This window comes from Patella vulgata, chromosome 5, assembly GCF_932274485.2.
Source record: "Patella vulgata chromosome 5, xgPatVulg1.2, whole genome shotgun sequence".
In the NCBI taxonomy this organism is placed as follows: Eukaryota; Metazoa; Mollusca; class Gastropoda; family Patellidae; genus Patella; species Patella vulgata.
The window spans coordinates 18,565,430-18,584,903 of NC_065883.2; the positions used below are offsets into that span (position 1 = coordinate 18,565,430).

The window sequence follows — 19,474 nt, forward strand, 5'->3', positions numbered from 1 at the left end:
TTTTTTTTGGGGGGGGGGCAAACAGAGGGCAGACCAGATTAGTGTGTAGGCTCACCATGTCTGGGTGGCGGCTTCCAGCGTCTGTCTCACCCCTCCTTTGAAACGTCGGCAACTGTTGCTACTCCCAGTATAATGCTGCTTCCAAATCTTTCAAATTTTGTACATTGCCTGTACATAATATTTGCTCCTTTGGATTTAAATCAAGATTCATGGCTAGCCATGTTACAGACCAGTAGTGCCCGAGAACGATAGGTTTGGCGATGTCGTGCATGTAAACAGGCCTTATGGCGAGTGCGTGGTTGTCAAAATGGGAGATAACCAGCGATTCCATGACAAAGTTTATGTACTGGGCGCCTGTAAGCGTATCTGTTACGGTAAACATATCCAGCTTGCAATGACCGAGCCTCTACCGTTAAGGGAGGTTAGGCTGATCTTCCTGTATTTAGAAGCCGCCAGTCTGTGCATCCACACACTAATTCGTCCATCCGTTACCTAGAGCAAAAACTTGCCTTCAGCCTACTAATGGATGCCTAGTTACGACCGCAGATTTCAGTCCTATCTTCCTAAAAACCATGCCAGACGTATTCCCTGGTGAAGATTTTGAAGACCCTTCTAATGACGCGTACAAGATATGTTGCTGTTGGTTACATAGCTAACAATTTGTTTATTTGTGATATGGTTGTCTTCATTTGATAATTCGATAAATATATTTCAGAGCATGCAGCCAATGTATACAACACTGACATCTCATAATCTAATACACAATTTAACACCACCAACAAAGATAGGCCGGTAGACTTATAGTTTATGTTTCAGAGTACATTACCATTTCCTGTCAAACAGATAAATGAACCGTCCTACACGGAACATCGCAAGGAATATGTATATTTCCAACGACCATTTTGCATAATGCAATGTAATAATATAAACATTCCAAATAAACATTCAATTTCTGTGAAGTTACTCGCCTTCGGCAACATCTACAGGGTTGTAGATATTTGGGGAAATCGTTTTCTTGACAAAGGATTTATTTATCGATTTATACTCATAATTATGTTAGGAATGGATTTGGGTTTGAAACCCAATACCTTCAAGTCTATACCACGTTTTGCACTTTTTGAGTTATATATGCAATATTTTATTCAATCAGTAAGGGCGGTATGAAATTTGTCCTTTAACTGCTATAATAACCTCTCTCGGCCTATTTTATTTACTGGATCATTACAGCAATTGATGAGAAATAATGTTTATTTATTTTAAACTAATTAACAGTTTAACACGTACTCTTCATCTTCATCGGGGATTAATTCTTACTGATCAGTTAATCCAAGAACAGCTATGTAAACAGTTTTGTCATTTCAGTTTTTCTATTAAGACCGGACACTTGCGGAGCATTGACACTTCAAGGTGGGCAAATCAAAAATGTTATACGCTCAAATTTGTTCTTTTTCAGAGCATAGATTTTGCAGAAAAATATAAGAGTAACTTTACAGTCTCCAGAAGCTACTTCACTGGAACAACAACAATTTCAAAACCGAATAATGAACCGTTACCAATTAGAAAGGTGATATACTATCGCCCCCCACCCCACACACACACACAACTCGAATGATAAATATGCATTTATTCGATAAAACAACAATATACTAATCAACATAAAGGACGGTTATTAGTTACGTTTATGTTTTAATGACGAAATTGCCAAGGAACCGATGGCACTGCTTTCCATCAAAAATCAAATACATTTTAAGAGTTCATTAAGCATGTCAAGGTGGCTCTTGTGGTTAAACGTCTCATTGTTTACCTACATGACACCCGTATCCTAATGCTTCAGTGGTGTGTAGCTCATCATGTCTGGGTGGCGGCTTCCAGCCTGTGCCTCACTACTCCTTTGAAACGTCGGGCAACCGTTGCCACTCTCAGTATAATGCTGATTCTACCTCTTGCAAATTTTGTACATTGCCTGTACATAATATTTGCTCCATTGGATTTAAATCTAGTCTCATGCCTAGCCACGATACAGTAGTCACAACATTTTGTTAGGCAGGCCAGTATTGCCTTGTCGTCCATATAAACAGGCCTTATAGCAAGTGCGTGGTTGTCAAAATGTGGTATGACAACAGATTCCATGACAATGTGAATGTAGTGGTCAACTGTAAGACGTAAGAGTATAGTATTTTAACCATATACAGCTTGCAATCGTGCTAGACATATGCCCACACTATCACCGAGCCTCTACCGTAAGGAGCGGTTAGGCTGATCTTCCTGTGTGTATAAGCCGACAGTCTGTGCATCCACCCCCTAATTCGTCCATCCGTGACCTAGAGCAAAAACTTGCTTTCATCCTACTAATGGATGCCTAGTTACGACCGCAGATTTCAGTCCTACCTTGCTAAATACCATGCCAGACGTATTCCCTGGTGGAGATTTTGATGACCCTTCTAATGACGCGTACAAGACATGTTGCTGTTGGTTACATAGCTAAGAATTTGTTTATTTGTGATATGGTTGTCTTCATTTGGTAATTCGATAAATATATTTCAGAGCATGCAGCCAATGTATACAACACTGACATCTCATAATCTAATACACAATTTAACACCACCAACAAAGGTAGGCCGGTAGACTTATAGTTTATGTTTCAGAGTCGTTACCATTTTCTGTCAAACAGATAAATGAACCGTCCTACACGGAACATCGCAAGGAATATGTATATTTCTAACGACCATTTTGCATAATGCAATGTAATAATATAAACATTCCAAATAAACATTCAATTTCTGTGAAGTTACTCGCCTGCAGCAACATCTACAGGGTTGTAGATATTTGGGAAAATCGTTTTCTTGACAAAGGATTTATTTATCGATTTATACTCATAACTATGTTAGGAATGGATTTGGTTTTGAAACCCAATACCTTCAAGTCTATACCACGTTTTGCACTTTTTGAGTTATGTGTGCAATATTCTATTCAATCAGTAAGGACGGTATGAAATTTGTCCTTTAACTGCTATAATAACCTCTCTCGGCCTATTTTATTTACTGGATCATTACAGCAATTGATGAGAAATAATGTTTATTTATTTTAAACTAATTAACAGTTTAACACGTACTCTTCATCTTCATCGGGGATGAATTCTAACTGATCAGTTAATCCAAGAACAGCTATGTAAACAATTTTGTCATTTCAGTTTTTCTATTAAGACCGGAGTTCTGTTTGGAAGATTAGTATACAGAACTGTCCATGTTGCAACCGTTTTCCAGAACTATAATTATTGCTGAATATGAATTTATACTTGAATATACACCATTAACCGGCGTACTGAAAATGGAAGAAATGTATTTTGAACATCTACATCTGCCATTACGGTTTAGCCTATATACTGGATCATGTACTTCCGGTTAATTATGCACTTAAATGTAAAGCAATTGTCTAAAATTTAGTAAATACTAATCACGTTTTACATTTTTGTCTGCGCTGTTATTTTTGTACGCCCCCATTTTATGCGGTAGTCCATTGTCGTCACCCATTGCCGACGGCATACCGTTTGTCCTTCACCATATTTGCAACAACTCTGCAGCCAGGAGGGTTTTTTTTAGATTATTTGTTTTGAGAATATTTAGTTAACCATTAGAAGGAACCCCGTCGAAATTATTTTTTTGTCAAGGCATTCCCATATTGCCGAAACACTTTCATATTTGCTGGGATTGTTGGGCTAATCTGGAAAGTAATTTAGTCAATTGGAGGATTTCATGCTTGACCTTGAACCAGGGTACGAGTATATTGTGACTTCAATAGAAATGTGTAATATAAAAACATCGTCAGTAGAAACAACTGTTGGAGATATTGGCGCCTTCTCAACCTCGTGGGTTTAATCCGGGTACTCCGGTTTTCAACCAAAGAAAAGACCCTTGCGCATGCGCCAGTGGCGGCGCCAGCCGTCGGTGATTGGAGGGGCAAAGCTGGGGCAAAGTCCAAGGTTAAGGGGGCAAAGGCATGAGCTTCAACTAGGGGTAGGGGGCCTCCCCCAGAAGATTTTGAAAAACAGGTTGCCGGAAATGCAGCCTGGCAGTATTTCAGGCACTGATCGATGAGGTAAAGTGTCAAACGAACGGACTTACGAATCACGACGAAGCCCACGCAGAAAATTTTGAGAAATAGACTGCCGGAAATGCTGTCTTACAGTATTCTTCCAGGCACCGAACGTCGAGGTAAATAGATCTGACCAGATACTGTCCGTCGCCTGATCACTAGTTTATCCGACTAGAGAACAAAATGTCAAACGAACAGACTTGCGAACCTCAACGAATTCCCCTTGTGAGCGCCAAAGTAGCGAGGCCGTTGGGGACCTCGCCATTAAAATTTAAAAAAATAGACTGTCGGAAATGCTCTACAACTTGCAAGTTTGTGACTGAGTGGGGATGTGGGATTAGTGGTGTGTCTGTCATCACTCCCTACTTCAATAGTAAGGATAACTCGTGCTTTCCTTTTTTGCGACACTTCCTGGTTCTTGAAATCTTTGTTACGGATAAACCTATATTTGAAATGTGTTTAACCAGTTCTATCGCATAAGTAATATTGACTGACACCAACATTGTCATTTAAGACCGATAACGCGGTTAACACTGAAACTTCATAGTGGTCCATCCATTTTGTTCTATTTCAGAGGAAAGTTATTGCAGAAAATAATGAAAGTAATTTTACAGTCGCCAGAAACTACTCCCTTGTGACGACGACAGTTTCGAAACAGAACATAGAACCGTTACCAATTAGAAAGGTGATATATCTGCCAATACATCCTAGAGAACATATTATTATACACCCCCCACCCCCTCAATATTTCGAATTATTGATATGAATTTAATCGCCAAAACAACAATATGCTAATCAACATACACATACGTTGATGTTGTAATGAAATTGCCAAGGAACCGATGTTTTTGATATAAAAAAAAAAATTCTAAGAGTGCGTTAAGCACGTCAAGGTGGCTCTTGTGATTTCACATTGTTTGCCTTTATGACTTCCATGTCCTAATGATTCAGTAGTGTGTAGACTTACCATGTCTGGGTGGCGGCTTCAAGCCTGTGCCTCACCCCTACTTTGAAACGTCGGCAACTGTTGCTACTCCCAGTATAATGCTGCTTCCAAATCTTTCAAATTTTGTACATTGCTTGTACATAATATTTGCTCCATTTAAATCCAGATTCATGGCTAGCCATGGTACAGTCGTCACAACATTTTGTTACGTACAGACCAGTAGTGCCCGAGAACGATAGGTTTGGCGATGTCGTGCATGTAAACAGGCCTTATGGCGAGTGCGTGGTTGTCAAAATGGGGGATAACCAGCGATTCCATGACAAAGTGAATGTACTGGGCGCCTGTAAGCGTATCTGGTACGGTAAACATATCCAGCTTGCAATCGTGCGAGACACTTACAACACCATGACCGAGCCTCTACCGTTAGGGGAGGTTAGGCTGATCTTCCCGTATTTAGAAGCCGCCAGTCTGTGCATCCGTTACCTAGAGCAAAAACTTGCCTTCATCCTACTAATGGATGCTTAGTTACGACCGCAGATTTCAGTCCTATCTTGCTAAAAACCATGCCAGACGTATTCCCTGGTGGAGATTTTGAAGACCCTTCTAATGACGCGTACAAGATATGTTGCTGTTGGTTACATAGCTAACAATTTGATTATTTGTGATATGGTTGTCTTCATTTGGTAATTCGATAAATATATTTCAGAGCATGCAGCCAATGTTCACAACACTGACATCTCCTAATCTAATAGACTTATAGAGTACATTACCATTTTCTGTCAAACAGATAAATTAACCGTCCTACACGGAACATCGCAAGGATTATGTATATTTCCAACGGCCATTTTGCATAATGCAATGTAATAATATAAACATTCCAAATAAACATTCAATTTCTGTGAAGTTACTCGCCTGCGGCAACATCTACAGGATTGTAGATATTTGGGGTTTATTTACCGATTTACACTCATAACTATGTGGACGTATATTGTCGTCGCCCCTGTCCGTCCGGTCGTCCGTCCGTCCGTCCACAATTGTTTGTGGACACTCTACAGGTCACAATTTTCATCCGATTTTGTTGAAACCTGAAATATAAGTTTATAACCCAAAGATCTCGGATCCTTTCGATATTCGCGCATATCGGATCGTAACTTCCTGAATTATGGCCCCTGATTGTACGAAAAATCGCGTTTTAGCTTGTGGATCCTATAGAGGTTATAATTTTGTATCCGATTTAAAAAAAACGTTTGAATCTGTCACCGTTACACCCTAAGGATGGATGAATTCGAATTTCGTAAAAATCGGACCAAAACTGACAGACAAAATGGCCGCCCCTCGCACTCAAATAGCGTAAAAATATGATAAATCAAGGTTGTGGACTCCCTGGAGGTCAAAATTTTCTTCTGATTTTGATGAAACTTGAAATAAAAGTTTATAACCCAAAGATATTGTTCCTTTCGATATTCGCGCATATCGGATTGTAACTTCCTGAATTATGGCCCCTGATTGTACGAAAAATCGCGTTTTTAGCTTTTGATCCCTCTACAGGTCGCAATTTTTATCCGATTTTGTTGAAACCTGAAATATCAGTTTATAACCCAAAGATCTCGGATCCTTTCGATATTCGCGCATATCGGATTGTAACTTCCTGAATTATGGCCCCTGATTGTACGAAAAATCGCGTTTTTAGCTTCAGGTCCCTCTAGAGGTCACAATTATTATCCGATTTATAAAAACGTTCAAATATATCACCATTGCGCCGTAATTTTGGCTGAGTTCCAATTTCGTGAAAATCGGACTAAAACTGCCGGACAAAATGGCCGTCCTTCTTACACAAGTAGTGTATAACATCTGGTATATCAAAGTTGTGGACTCTCTAGAGGTCACAATTTTGATCCGATTTTGATGAAACTTGAAATGCATGTTTATAACCCCAAAATGTTGGTTCATATTCGCGCGTATCGGATCATAACTTCCTGAATTATGGCCCCTGTCCCTGATTGTACGAAAAATCAGTTTTTAGCTTTTGACCCTCTAGAGGTCACAATTATTATCCGATTTAAAAAAAATGTTCCAATATATCGGATTTTAAAAAAACGTTTAAATATATCACCATTCCACCATAATGAATGTTGAATTCGAATTTCTGGAAAATCGAAATGAAACTGCCCTACAAAATGTCCGCTCTTTGTACGCAAATTGTGTAAAAGTATGCAATACGAAGGTTGTGGACCCTCTAGAGGTCACAATTATATCCCAAAGATCTCAGTCCCTTTTGATACTTGCGCATTTCAAACCATAACTTTCTGGAGTATTGCCCCGTTTGTTTTTAGCTTGTTCTATGTCCATCTTTTGCAAAATGTGGGCGTATCCTGCCTGGCAGCCGTTGGTTCTATTAAGACCGGAGACTTGATATCAAGAGCATCCGTTAATAGCCTTTAAAACCAGAATTATATAACTTAGGAAAAACTGTATTTCAACTTAATATTTTAGGCTTAGAATCTGTCTACCACTCAAATAAACCTTGTAAAAGTATGTATTGCCACGGTTGTGAACCCTCTAGAGTAAGAATATTTATCCGATTTTGATGAAACTTAACATATGTTTATATCCCATAGACCTCAGTCCCTTTCGATATTCGCGCATATTGGACCGCCATTTCCTGGATTATGGCCCTTGATTGTATGAAAAATCCCCTTTTGTTTAGCCTGTTCTCTGTCCATCTCTTGCAAAATGTGTGCGTATCATATTGTAGCACAATAGGGTGATGGTAATTCAGCCAACATATCTTTATCTTTCAGGAGTATTGTCCAAACTCCAAATGGTTTCTCAGCACACAACCAGAAAATGAAATCACCGTAGTAACAGCCTATTTCAATATTGGTAGTTTCATCAAAGGATCGGCTATTAAATTTACTCCAGACCGTTACCTAAAGTGGATGACATCTTTCCGGTACCTAAACAACCCTCTAGTTGTTTATGTCGACGAACAGAAAACGGCAGATATCTTCAAGAATCTAAGAAAACATTTAATGAATATAACAAAAATTGTTGTACTGGACAGAAAATATATGTGGTCATTTGGGCTTAAAAACAGAATCGAACAAATATACTCACCTGAATCCTATCCCAAGTTCCACCCTAACACTGTGGTTCCAGAGTATTCATGTGCCCAACATGCTAAATATGAATGTCTACATAATGCCATTTCAAAAGACTATTTCTCCACCCCTTATTTTTCTTGGTTGGATATTGGATATTTTCGTGACATAGTTGGGTGCAAAAAGGATTTCAAATTAGTGTTGCCAGATAATTTTAACAAAACAAAAATTTCGTATACGCAAGTCCGTGAATTTAATCAGAATATTACACTGTCATCTATTTTTCTGAAGAATAGCTTGTGGGTTGGAGGAGGAATGACATTAGCTAGTAAAGAGGTAACCAAGAAATTTATTCGTATTTTTAAGAACTCTGTAGAAATACTGTTGGAACAATCTTTAATGAATACAGATCAACAAGTGATTTATGCTATTTATTCCAAAGTAGGTCGAGCACTTTTTAAGCCTACGGTAGAAATACAGCTTCATAGATCAGGTGATTGGTTTTATTTAGGATTCCTCTGTCATCGCTCGTACAATAAATCCGTCATTCTATCGAAATCCTCTGCTATCCCCACTTATACTACTTCAACATTCAAACCATCATAAACATTGCCATCCTTATCAATTCAAACCTATTCCACCATTGCCTTCAAGAACATCATCAGGATAAACGAGGATTCGTGAAAAAGATAGCTAAAACAAGATAGTAGTTATTCGGTTAATCATTAGCCGATGTCAGAATTACACTGGCGACATGTGACCTATTCGAGGTCACTGTCCGTAATATTGCTCGAACTTATGAAACGGAAACTGATTTAATTTAACAAATTGTCCATTTTAATCGACTTTGCTAATGGGTTTTTTTTTCTCGGAAAAATCACTAGATAATGTCCCTAGTGTAGACAAGACGTAGATGCAATCCCTGCCCTCTTCTGGAATATCACCGGGGCCACGCTGGCTAAGTAGGTAAGACGCTGGCTCGCTAGCCTGGAGGTCGCGTGTTCGATCCCTGTATTGGCCGAGAAAGTTCATCGGAAATTTCTGACGTGGTTTCACCTTGTCGGTGGTGCATCCCTCATACAAAACTGTATGGCGTATGCCCGTCTTCATTAGCCCAGTCGGAGTAGAACAGTAGGACGTTAAACACCATTTCATTTCATTTCATTTTTTCAAAATATGTAAATATAAATGTGCCAGCAAATTATTTAAATATTTGAAAAGAGAAGTGAACGTACTTTTTAGTGATACGTAAAATATCTGGAATTTGTATTAAGACAGGTGTGTTCACTTTAAATACCCCAACCCCCGTCATTTAATAGTTTTGTACCACACGAATTTGATCGTTTTTCTTTCCCTTTGTCAGTGATGCTCGGGGTTATCACTACTATATGTCCATTCTAAATTCATACCATTTATTGTAAAGGTTTTATTGCTTTTATGTTTTATAAAGGTTCATTTATTGCTTGCGGGAGACCGGGCTATTAAAATGTTGTGCCGATTTATAATATTATTCGCTCTTGTTGTATTTCTTTTTGTTGCCAACTAGTAATATATCAGTTGAATGTGATTCTATGTGCATTTATATTTCCATAAATTTGATTCTTGAATCATGTTGGATAGGGGAGACTACACTACACACACGCTGAAATGTTGGCGTATAGAAATTGAATGTACGTCTAAATCAGTTTATATACATTTATATTTCAGTGAAGGGACCACGTGGCTAAGTGGGTAAGACGCTGGCTCGCTAGCCTGGAGGTCGGGTGTTCGATCCCTGCATTGGCCGAGAAAGTTCATCCAGATTTTCCGGCGTGGTTTCCCCTTGTCAGTGATGCAGGACTGAGGGCCTGACAAGGACAGCTGTTTAGTCCTTCGGATGAGACGAAAAACCGAGGTCCCGTGTATATATTGGAATGGACGTAAAAGATCCCCTGGCAGATGGAATTCGATATAAGAGTAGGCGATAGTGCCGCTGCCCGGGCACAATTCCCCTCATAGCAAACTGTATGGCGTATGCCCGTCTTCATTAGCCCAGTTTAGGAGCAGAACAGTAGAACGTTAAACCCCATTCCATTTTAAAGGAGCTAGGTCGCTAATATTTGGGACCTAGAAATTGACACATAGTGGGTCGGAACGCATATAATAATGTAATATGAATGTATATAAATTGATTTACATAACATCGTTTCTGTTTTTACTGTAATTTCTAATCAGTTAGATTCGGCCAAATACGGCAGTATTCTCAATCAAATTTCAATCTCTAGCGTCTGGTTTTTCCAGTCTACGCCGATAGTATTTATTGGGCATGCTCTACAGATAAGAATATACCGTCACCGTTTGACATGACTTGTGGAATATGCCTAGCCTCGTTTTTCGAGTCCCTTATTACAAATAGCGCTGAAACGCATTATGGTACACGATTCGTGTACCAATTGTAAAATGTTTATTTTGTCTTAAATATTGGATATCAGAAGGTTATCTTTTCCCGGTAAGATCACGACATCAATTTTGATTTAAATTGACAAATAATTCGTGTTTTCAATGTCGAAGATTTTGGATGATATTGAGTTAGGGACTTAGCTACTATAAGTTTCGAAGGAACAGGGCTATACACAATTAAATGATTTTTGTAACCCCTGGGATGCAGGTACAATGAGCCAAAGTCTCAGAGATCTTTAGCTGTCGGCCACCCCGAAATTAATCATAACATGCACATCAAAAGGTAAAAGTATGTGGTAATAATTGAAATTTTAAATGCAATGTAGAGCTTGAAATAGACGACAATTAATGCAATATGAATGTATATAAAGATATATTCTTTCACACGAACGATGTTGATTTCTTTGATGAGATAGACCGGTTACAATCTTTTTACTCCAGATTTGGAATATTCTCAAGAACAGCTACTAACGGTGACTTTATAATAATCATCTGCACGACTGTTTGTACACAGAGTTAATCTTACTTGAACGAATTTCTCACGATGAAGTGTTAAATCATTTTGGAAAAAAAAGCTCTGACAAGTATGTATAAACGGAACTCTGTATATTGAATGGACGGTTAGAAAAGAAATGAAATGAAATGGGGTTTAACGTCCTACTGTTCTGCTCCTAAACTGGGCTAATGAAGACGGGCATACGCCATACAGTGTGCTATGAGGGGAATTTTGCCCGGGCAGCGGCACTACGGCCTACTCTTATATCGAATTCCAACTGCCAAGGGATCTTTTACGTGCACGCCAATGTGTACACGAGACCTCGGTTTTTCGTCCCATCCAAACGACTAGACAGCTGTCCTTGTCAAGCCCTCCGTCCTGCATCACTGACAAGGGGAAACCACGCTGGAAAATCTGGATGAACTTTCTCGGCCAATGCAAGGATCGAACACCCGACCTCATGGCTAGCGAGCCAGCGTCTTACCCACTTAGCCACGTGATCCCCGAATGGACGGTTAGAGTCTGATAAATATACTTCTTGTACTAGAAACGGAAGTAGTTTAATTGATTATTTTCTTATAAATGCTGATTCATTGAAGTATGTTAATAATTTCATTGTACTAGATTTTTTAAAATTTTCTGATCACGCTTCACTACATCTCTGTTTAAATGTAAAAAAAGGCCCCTCACCTCATATTGTATGGGTTCATTCCCATATCGCCGACTCATCGAGTTTTAGGGGAAAAATTTTGGTCGACGTGATGGGAATGAGTGGCTAAGATAGACCCAAGCTGAAGGATAAAACCTCATTAAGCAGATAATTTTGGGAGCATTAATTTTTTTTTAAAATTTATAACAATCTTTAACACCTAACATAACACAATTTTAAATTTTTGCACGCATAAAGTGTCCAACATAGTCCAAAAATTCTAATAAATTCAGTCTTCCTTGTTCATAGCTATGCTTGGAATCTTCAATCTTCCTGTTGATATCGGTGTATTTTTTTTCTTTTTGGGTGGTTGTCGCTGGCCACTTGCATACTGCAGTAACTGAATTTCAATCGTCTTTTGCTCTTCTTGCAAAAATGCCCTCACTTCAAAAATATTAGGATGAGCTTTTCCAATTAATTTTATTAATTAGTGAGTGAGTCGACTTCTGATAAAAATCAATTTCAGTGAACTATATTAATAATGACTGGTCCATGCCACATTAACGCTTTTAATCCGTTTTAATCCCATCAAAGGGTGCCGCGGTCGACTTTCCAAAACTCGGTGAGTCGGCGATATGGGAAGACCCCATTGTATGACAGAGAACATTGTGAGTTACACCCCTTATCTTGAATGGGGTCAGGACAAGCTCGATGTCTTACGGTCAACCATAACAGACAATTTGAATGTATTTGATAATGTATTAAACGAAGAGTATTTTATTCCAAACCAGGGTACTATCAATAACAAAAACAATAGACTGTCTTCAAAGTTGTTTGAGTCTAGTTATAACGTTGTTGGTTCCACAAAAACAAATCAGAGGAATCCCTATCACAAATATCATAGTTATAACAAGCCAAAGGTGGAGCTGATGTCCCCCGCCGAAATTCCGAAATAAATAGATGACACATACTAATTAATTTCACGTTAATTTTTTTCAAAAGTATCGAGCAGTCAATCTGATTATTATCAGCTATACACTAAGTTTCATCACTCTCTATCAGATAGAATCAAAGTCAAAGAAATTGCTTAGCCCTGCCTACCTTTAGCTGGAAATGTTAATCATTGAACTCGGTGAAGACATTCATCTAATGGACATCAACATCAAGTTTAAACATTCTGAATCAATTAAAAGCAGAGTTGTTATGTTCCAAAGTCTTGACTGTTGCTCCTTAAAGCCTAAGCAAACTATCCTCATAAACATAAGACTTAGTCATGGTAATGATAATAATGAATCTATACTCGGAGTTTCATAGCTCTCACTTAATTATAACAAAGTTATCGTGTCCAAAAGCATCAACCAAATCAAATTGCTTATCTCTGCTTACCTTTAGCAGACAATTCTCATCTTCGAAGTCCAACAAGGCATCGAACTAATAAACACCTACACAAAGTTTGAACATTCTAGCTCAAATAGAAGTGTGGCGGACAAACAGACAGACGGACTGACGAACCAATTTTGATACTCCCATGCTTTCTTCGAAAGGCGGGGGACAAAATATATGGTTTAATAATAATTGTGTTTGTTCTAGAAATGATTTTATAAAGAATAGAAATATTTTTAATAAGAACTACAAATATAATGTTCCCCCAGGCTGATGTGAAGTTTATAGAGCTCCTACCAAGAGGAAACCCACAGGAAAATAAAGGCATTACGGAACTCAACAAAGCACTTCATCAAGTATGCCTAAACACCATGTTCAGTGTATATAATTAATTAAAACAAATGATCTATTCTTGAATAATGTCAATCATGAATTTGAACAATCACTCTATAATGGTCTAACACACCTTAATACCAAGGGAGCACCAAAGTTAGCCACTATATTGATAGCAGTACCGAAGACGAACAACATGCCATAATGAATATGTCAACCCATATGCTAATTCTTGGAGGATACAAAATGGTTAAGCATGGGCATCTAATTCTCCGGTTTCCTCCCACTGCTAAAGACCCCTACGCGCAAGCGAATTATTGAAATAAAATTAAACCATATGTTAGTCCCGAAATGACCTAGTTTGTGTCGAGTGGACGTTAAACCCCATTTCTCTCTCTCTCTCTCGCATCTAATTCTAATCTCCCTCAACCACCAGGGTTCAACCCAAGGTCACCCTAAGTGGCTGTGTCAACTAATAGATATTGATGAGTAGCCTACATTCCACATTGATTTTTACCTCAAACAATATCATCTTCTGTGTCTAAATCTGAGTCAAAAATATAGTTGGTTAACAGTGTGTTGCTATTTATTATTGCTAACATTTTAATGGGGTGTTCTCACTTTCGCAGCAGCTATTGTTTTCCAGGTAAAATATTTAGACCAGTACTAATTAGGGTAACAATGGTGTTAAAAACTATAGTCTTTTTCATATTAATATTAAATTGAACTGTTCATGCAATAATTAAAACAGAGTATAACTTACTAATCTATAACTAATCCCTAATCCGCTTTATTAGTAGGAAAATCTGCTGGGAAAGTGAGAACGAACCTTTTTAATTTACCTAGAATTTTCTACACCAAGTCTATCGCATCCAGATATTTAAAGCGCGTTACGAATATATTCATTTAAAAGAAACTATGTCATTTCGGGATTAACATATCGTAAAAATCATATTCATTTGTCGAGATCCATGAACTAGGCCCCGCGAGGGGTTCCCACTCTATTTGGGGAGGGAGTTATCTCCTTGCTTTTATAAAACTGACCGTAAAAAATGTTTTCTGTAATTTGTCCTGATGTTTCTAGCTTCCGCACAAATTTGGTGTGTGACAATCCTATCTGAAATTAAGTTTTGAACCCAATATTGAATTTAGTAACCTTAAAACCCTTATTTTAAAAGCAATATCCAAAAGGACACACATCGCCATTTTGGTTTCTAATTTGATCGTCGTTTTAAATTTACACCATCTGGACCATTCATAATTATTTTTTCAGAAAGAAATTGAACCTAGCAACCACCAAACCCATAAGACATATTACAAGCCATATCCAACGGAAAAACATGACGATTAATTAAAATTCCACCTATTTGGATTTCGTTTTGCCGGTCATCTTGAATTTCTGCAATCGAGAATATTTGAAATTTATTTTTGAGATCAGAGTTAAACCCAATACATATATAAGATATATTACAAAAATTGGGATTAGATTTTGCCAGCCATTTTGAATTTCTGCCATCAAGGATTCATTTTTGAGATCAGTATTGAACCCGGCAACATCGAAAACCGTGAAAATGACATTTTACAAGTAATATCCAACAAGTAATAAATTACGCAACAGTAGGACGTTAAACCCCATTTCATTTCATATTTTACGAGACTATCGCTGCCCCTTTATTACCAAATTTATGGTGTATTTTTAAATGGCATTACATTACCAAATTTGGCAGCCATTTTAAAAGATATAAAAAATACATTTTTTTAATTGATGTTTGTCAAATTTGATTTTTCGGCACATTTCGCTTGCATAACCTCTATATATGACATTATATTACCACATTTGGTAGCCATTTTGAAGGAAATGCTCGGCACCATATTAAAATTATATTTTTTAAATTGATGTTTGTCGAATTCGACTTTTCGGCACATTTCGCTTGCTTAACCACTCTGTGTTTTAGGAATTTAAAAAGAAATTTGTTATCAATCTAAATGTTTAAAAGATTTTCATAACAAGACGAGTTTAACTATTATGTATTGAACCATCGGGAGGCCTCGGGATAACTGCGAAAACTCTCAAAGCTTGTATTGAAAATTTGTCGATGTTTTCCCGACGGGGAAACTCGGGGATGCTTCCCTGAAGTTTCCGCGAAATACTTGTTCACCGAGGCATTCCCAATTTAACTAGCAAGACATCGCCGATGCTTCGGCAATGCCCCGGGGAAACAAATATTTCGCGGAAGCTCCAGGGAATCATCTCCAGAGTTTCCTTGTGGATCTGGGGGATCACGTGGCTAAGTGGGTAAGACGCTGGCTCGCTAGCCTGGAGGTCGGGTTTTCGATCCCTGCATTGACCGAGAAAGTTCATCCAGATTTCCCGGCGCGGTTTCCCCTGTAAGTGATGCAGGATGGATGGCCTAACAGGGACAACTGTCTAGTCGTTCGGGTGGGACGGAAAACCGAGGTCCCGTGTACACATTGGCGTGCACGTAAAAGATCCCATGGCAGTTGGAATTCGATATAAGAGTAGGCCGTAGCGCCGCTGCCCGGGCAAAATTTCCCTCATACCTCTCCGATCTGTTTTCCTGACAATAGAAGCATTGAAACTTTTCGAAGTTCTCCCGTGGCCTGCCGATGGGTCCACATGGCTCGATATGATAAATAGTCATGGACACTTGACATGCTTTGGGGGTATGTTCACAGATGAAGAACATATCGCCCCAACAGACCCACTGAAATAGCGCCATACACGTGGGAGGGGTTCATTGTCAAATTTGACACTTCAAGGCAGGGTTGATGAAAACTGCCGCGTGCTGGTTTATCCTATCAATGTTTGCCTTCCTATCGGTTCTTGCATACGATTTACTGTTTAGCGAATCTTTGCTTAAGTGTGTTACGTTCAATTTGATCGGGAAACATGTTCGTCAACCGACAACATGGCAAGAATTGGCCGTGGCACTACAAGAGGAGTCGTTCAGATTGCCACAAATCGTGATTGGATGGTTGATTAGGAGCTTGCCACGACTAATTGCTGAATGTCTGAGGATTGGTGAAGCAATTACTCATTATTAAGACAAAAATCAAAAACGCCCATTTTCACTTTTGACAGTATATCTCTTTGCGAGTGAAATAGTGCTGTCAGATAAGCCGCCCATATGACCTGTTTATGTTAAACTGTAGGCAATTGGCCTGTTATTAACATACACTGGTTACATCTAATAAAAACAGTAGTGCATTTACGCAGTTGTATATTGTTTCTGAATATCTCCTACTTTTTTGTAACAAGTGTCACTACTTGAAATTGCGCGACTTATTAATATTTCAATTGTTGATTATTTATTATTTTATCCTTATTATTTCGTCAATAATCTTATATGAGAGAGAGAGAGAGAGAGAGAGAGAGAGAGACAAACTAGGTCATTTCGAGACTAACATATGGTTTAATTTTATTTCAATAATTCACTTGCGCGTAGGGGTCTTTAGCAGTGGGACCTTAAAATCAAACGTTATATTAGATCCGGGCTTCTGAACATCGTTACAGTCCTGGATTTATTTTAAAAAGTCCTCGGTTGAACAGAGGACGTCCTCAGTTGACACGGGTCCACGATTAGAAGGTGTGTATTCAGATGTGTGTCCTCGATATACACCATATACAAACGCCCCCCCCCCCCCAACACACACACACACACATCATATTTATATCTTAGATTTTCTCCCACAGTAGGATTTTTTTATATTTAGATTGACCCCAAGACAAGATTTTTTATTCAGATTGGTGTCACAGCAGGATTTTCTTCATCGGCCACAACAACAGACTTTTCTTTAGGTTATCCCTCACGGCGGGGATTTTGCTCAGATTACCCCCAGCGGGATTTTTCTGTAGATTAGCGCTTACATCACGATTTTGTAAGGATTGCACGGTCCCGTCTATTTATATTTTTATAATAATATTAGTATTTGTATGGACCCAATGATTTTATATAGATTGCCCCCCTCACAGCAGCATTTTTATTCGGATTAGCCCCCACAACAGGAGTTTTCTTTAGATTATCCATCACATCGGGAGTTTTGTTCAGTTTGGCTTTCACAGCCAAATTTTTCTTAAGATTGGTGCCCACACCATTATTCTATAGATTGACACCACCCACCCATCCCCCAAAGCAGGACTGATTTATATTGGTTTAGTTTGGCCCTCGCAGCAGGATGTTCTATAGATTCGTCCCAACAATAAGATTTTCTATAGGTTACTATTACAGCATATTTATTACTATTACAGCATATTTATTATTATTACAGCATATTTATAGTGCGCGCTTTCATAAATCGTGTTCAGGGGCACTTTTCAAAGTGACAATGTAATCATATAAAAATAACAATAAAAAAAACAACCAGCAACATTCATAATAACACAACTTTATGGATTTACTACTTCTTAGTTTATTACATGCAACGTTTCAATACTCTTACAAGTATCTTTATCAAGCAATGATCAATAATGAATAACTAAGAAGTAGTAAATCCATAAAGTTGTGTTATTATGAATATTGTACCTCTACTTCTAAATGTCATTCAAGGAACAAACCAGCAACATTATAGACATATTAACATTTGTATACAGTGCCAGTTAAAACCTGTTTAAATAAACGTGGTAGGCTGTTTTTTTAAAGAATATAGAGATGTACACGATTTTATACTAAATGGAAGATTATTCCATAAAACAGGCGCTTGAAATCTAAGAGCCCCGACCATAAGAGACAAGCTGAACAGGTTTGGCCTTTAAAAGTAGTTTATTTGATGTATGAATGTTTGGCCCAGCAGAATTTTTCGGGAGAATAACCACCACAGGAGAATTTGTTTTCAGATTGGTTACCACAGCAGGAATTGTGGTTAGATTTTTCATTAGATTATCAATCATATCAGGAATTATCCATCACAACAGAATTATTCGGCAGAATAACCACCAAAGCGGACTTTTTCGTCAGAATAGCTATCACAGCAGAATTTTCAATAGATTGGTCCCAACAGCAGGAATTGTGGTTTGGCCCTGACTCTTTGTGAGTCTACTCAGATATGTCTTTGTCTCGCCCTGTTCAACCATCATCGAATGGTGGTGAAAAGCGCTCATTTAAGAAGGAGTGTGTTGTGAAAGTAAGAACTTCAAATTTTTCGAAAGTAAATATTGTGGATTTGATCGAGGCAGTAGAAAATGTTTGTGGTGAAGGATCATGTTTTGCCTGTATCCCGAGATCTCCAACACATTATGAAGTGACGGTTAATAACGAGGAAAATTCTAAGTTGCTATGGGAGGGTTTGAACATTGGTGATGATAAATTTCTATGTGATAGATTATGTCAAACTACGGTTGTTGTATCCTTTATGAACTTGCCTAGTTACATTGAAGATCGTGAAATTATTACAAGATTAAACGGACATGGAATAGAAGTCATAGGATAGGAGGTGTTTTTCTCACTTATCGAGTGTTTTGCTCACTTTAAACCGGTGCTTATCGGGTGTTTTCTCACTTCAACCCAGTGCTTATCTGGTGTTTTTCTCACTTCAACTCATCGCTTATCGAGTGTTTTGCTCACTTCAAACCGGTGCTTATCGGGTGTTTTTCTCACTTCAACCCAGTGCTTATCAGGTGTTTTTCTCACTTCAACCCGGGGCTTATCGGGTGCTTTTCTCACTTCAACTCATTTTGAAAGAAATGCCCTCCACCAAATGAAAAATCAAATGAAAAATACATTTTTAAATTGATGTTTGTCAAATTCGATTTTTCGACACACATCGCTTGCATAACCACTCTGTGTTTGAGGAATTTAAAAATAAATTATTTATCCTACCACCACTGAAAGACGCTGATTACGATATAGCGCTCTCGATAATTCCTGAAGAACGCCAAATTGAATTACGTTAATCGTGTCATTTTGTCTTGATTTTGTCTGACATATTATCATTGAACCAAATTGCATTGGTTTCTTTTGCAATTTTTTTAGGATAAATTATAGCCCGTAAAACTTTATACCAAGAAAAAAATAAAA

The 19,474-nt window shown here is 38.2% G+C and overlaps 1 protein-coding gene across 7 annotated transcripts in view; it reads left to right on the forward strand.

Annotated features, from left to right (window-relative positions):
* The window catches only part of LOC126821568 (uncharacterized), a 62,237-nt gene extending 51,275 nt beyond the window's left edge, over positions 1 to 10,962 (forward strand). For 3 of the 7 annotated variants that reach the window (XM_056100993.1, XM_056100996.1, XM_056100997.1), the window contains 4 exons: positions 1,454 to 1,564; positions 2,545 to 2,613; positions 4,667 to 4,777; positions 7,840 to 10,962. In XM_056100993.1, coding sequence (XP_055956968.1) covers positions 1,454 to 1,564; positions 2,545 to 2,613; positions 4,667 to 4,777; positions 7,840 to 8,745 — 1,197 coding nt within the window. In that variant the 3' untranslated portion in view covers positions 8,746 to 10,962. The remainder of the gene's footprint in view (positions 1 to 1,453; positions 1,565 to 2,544; positions 2,614 to 4,666; positions 4,778 to 7,839) is intronic. The other 4 variants (XR_008788136.1, XM_056100995.1, XM_056100998.1 and 1 more) reach the window with 2 other exon arrangements.
* The last annotated feature ends 8,512 nt before the right edge of the window (positions 10,963 to 19,474 follow it).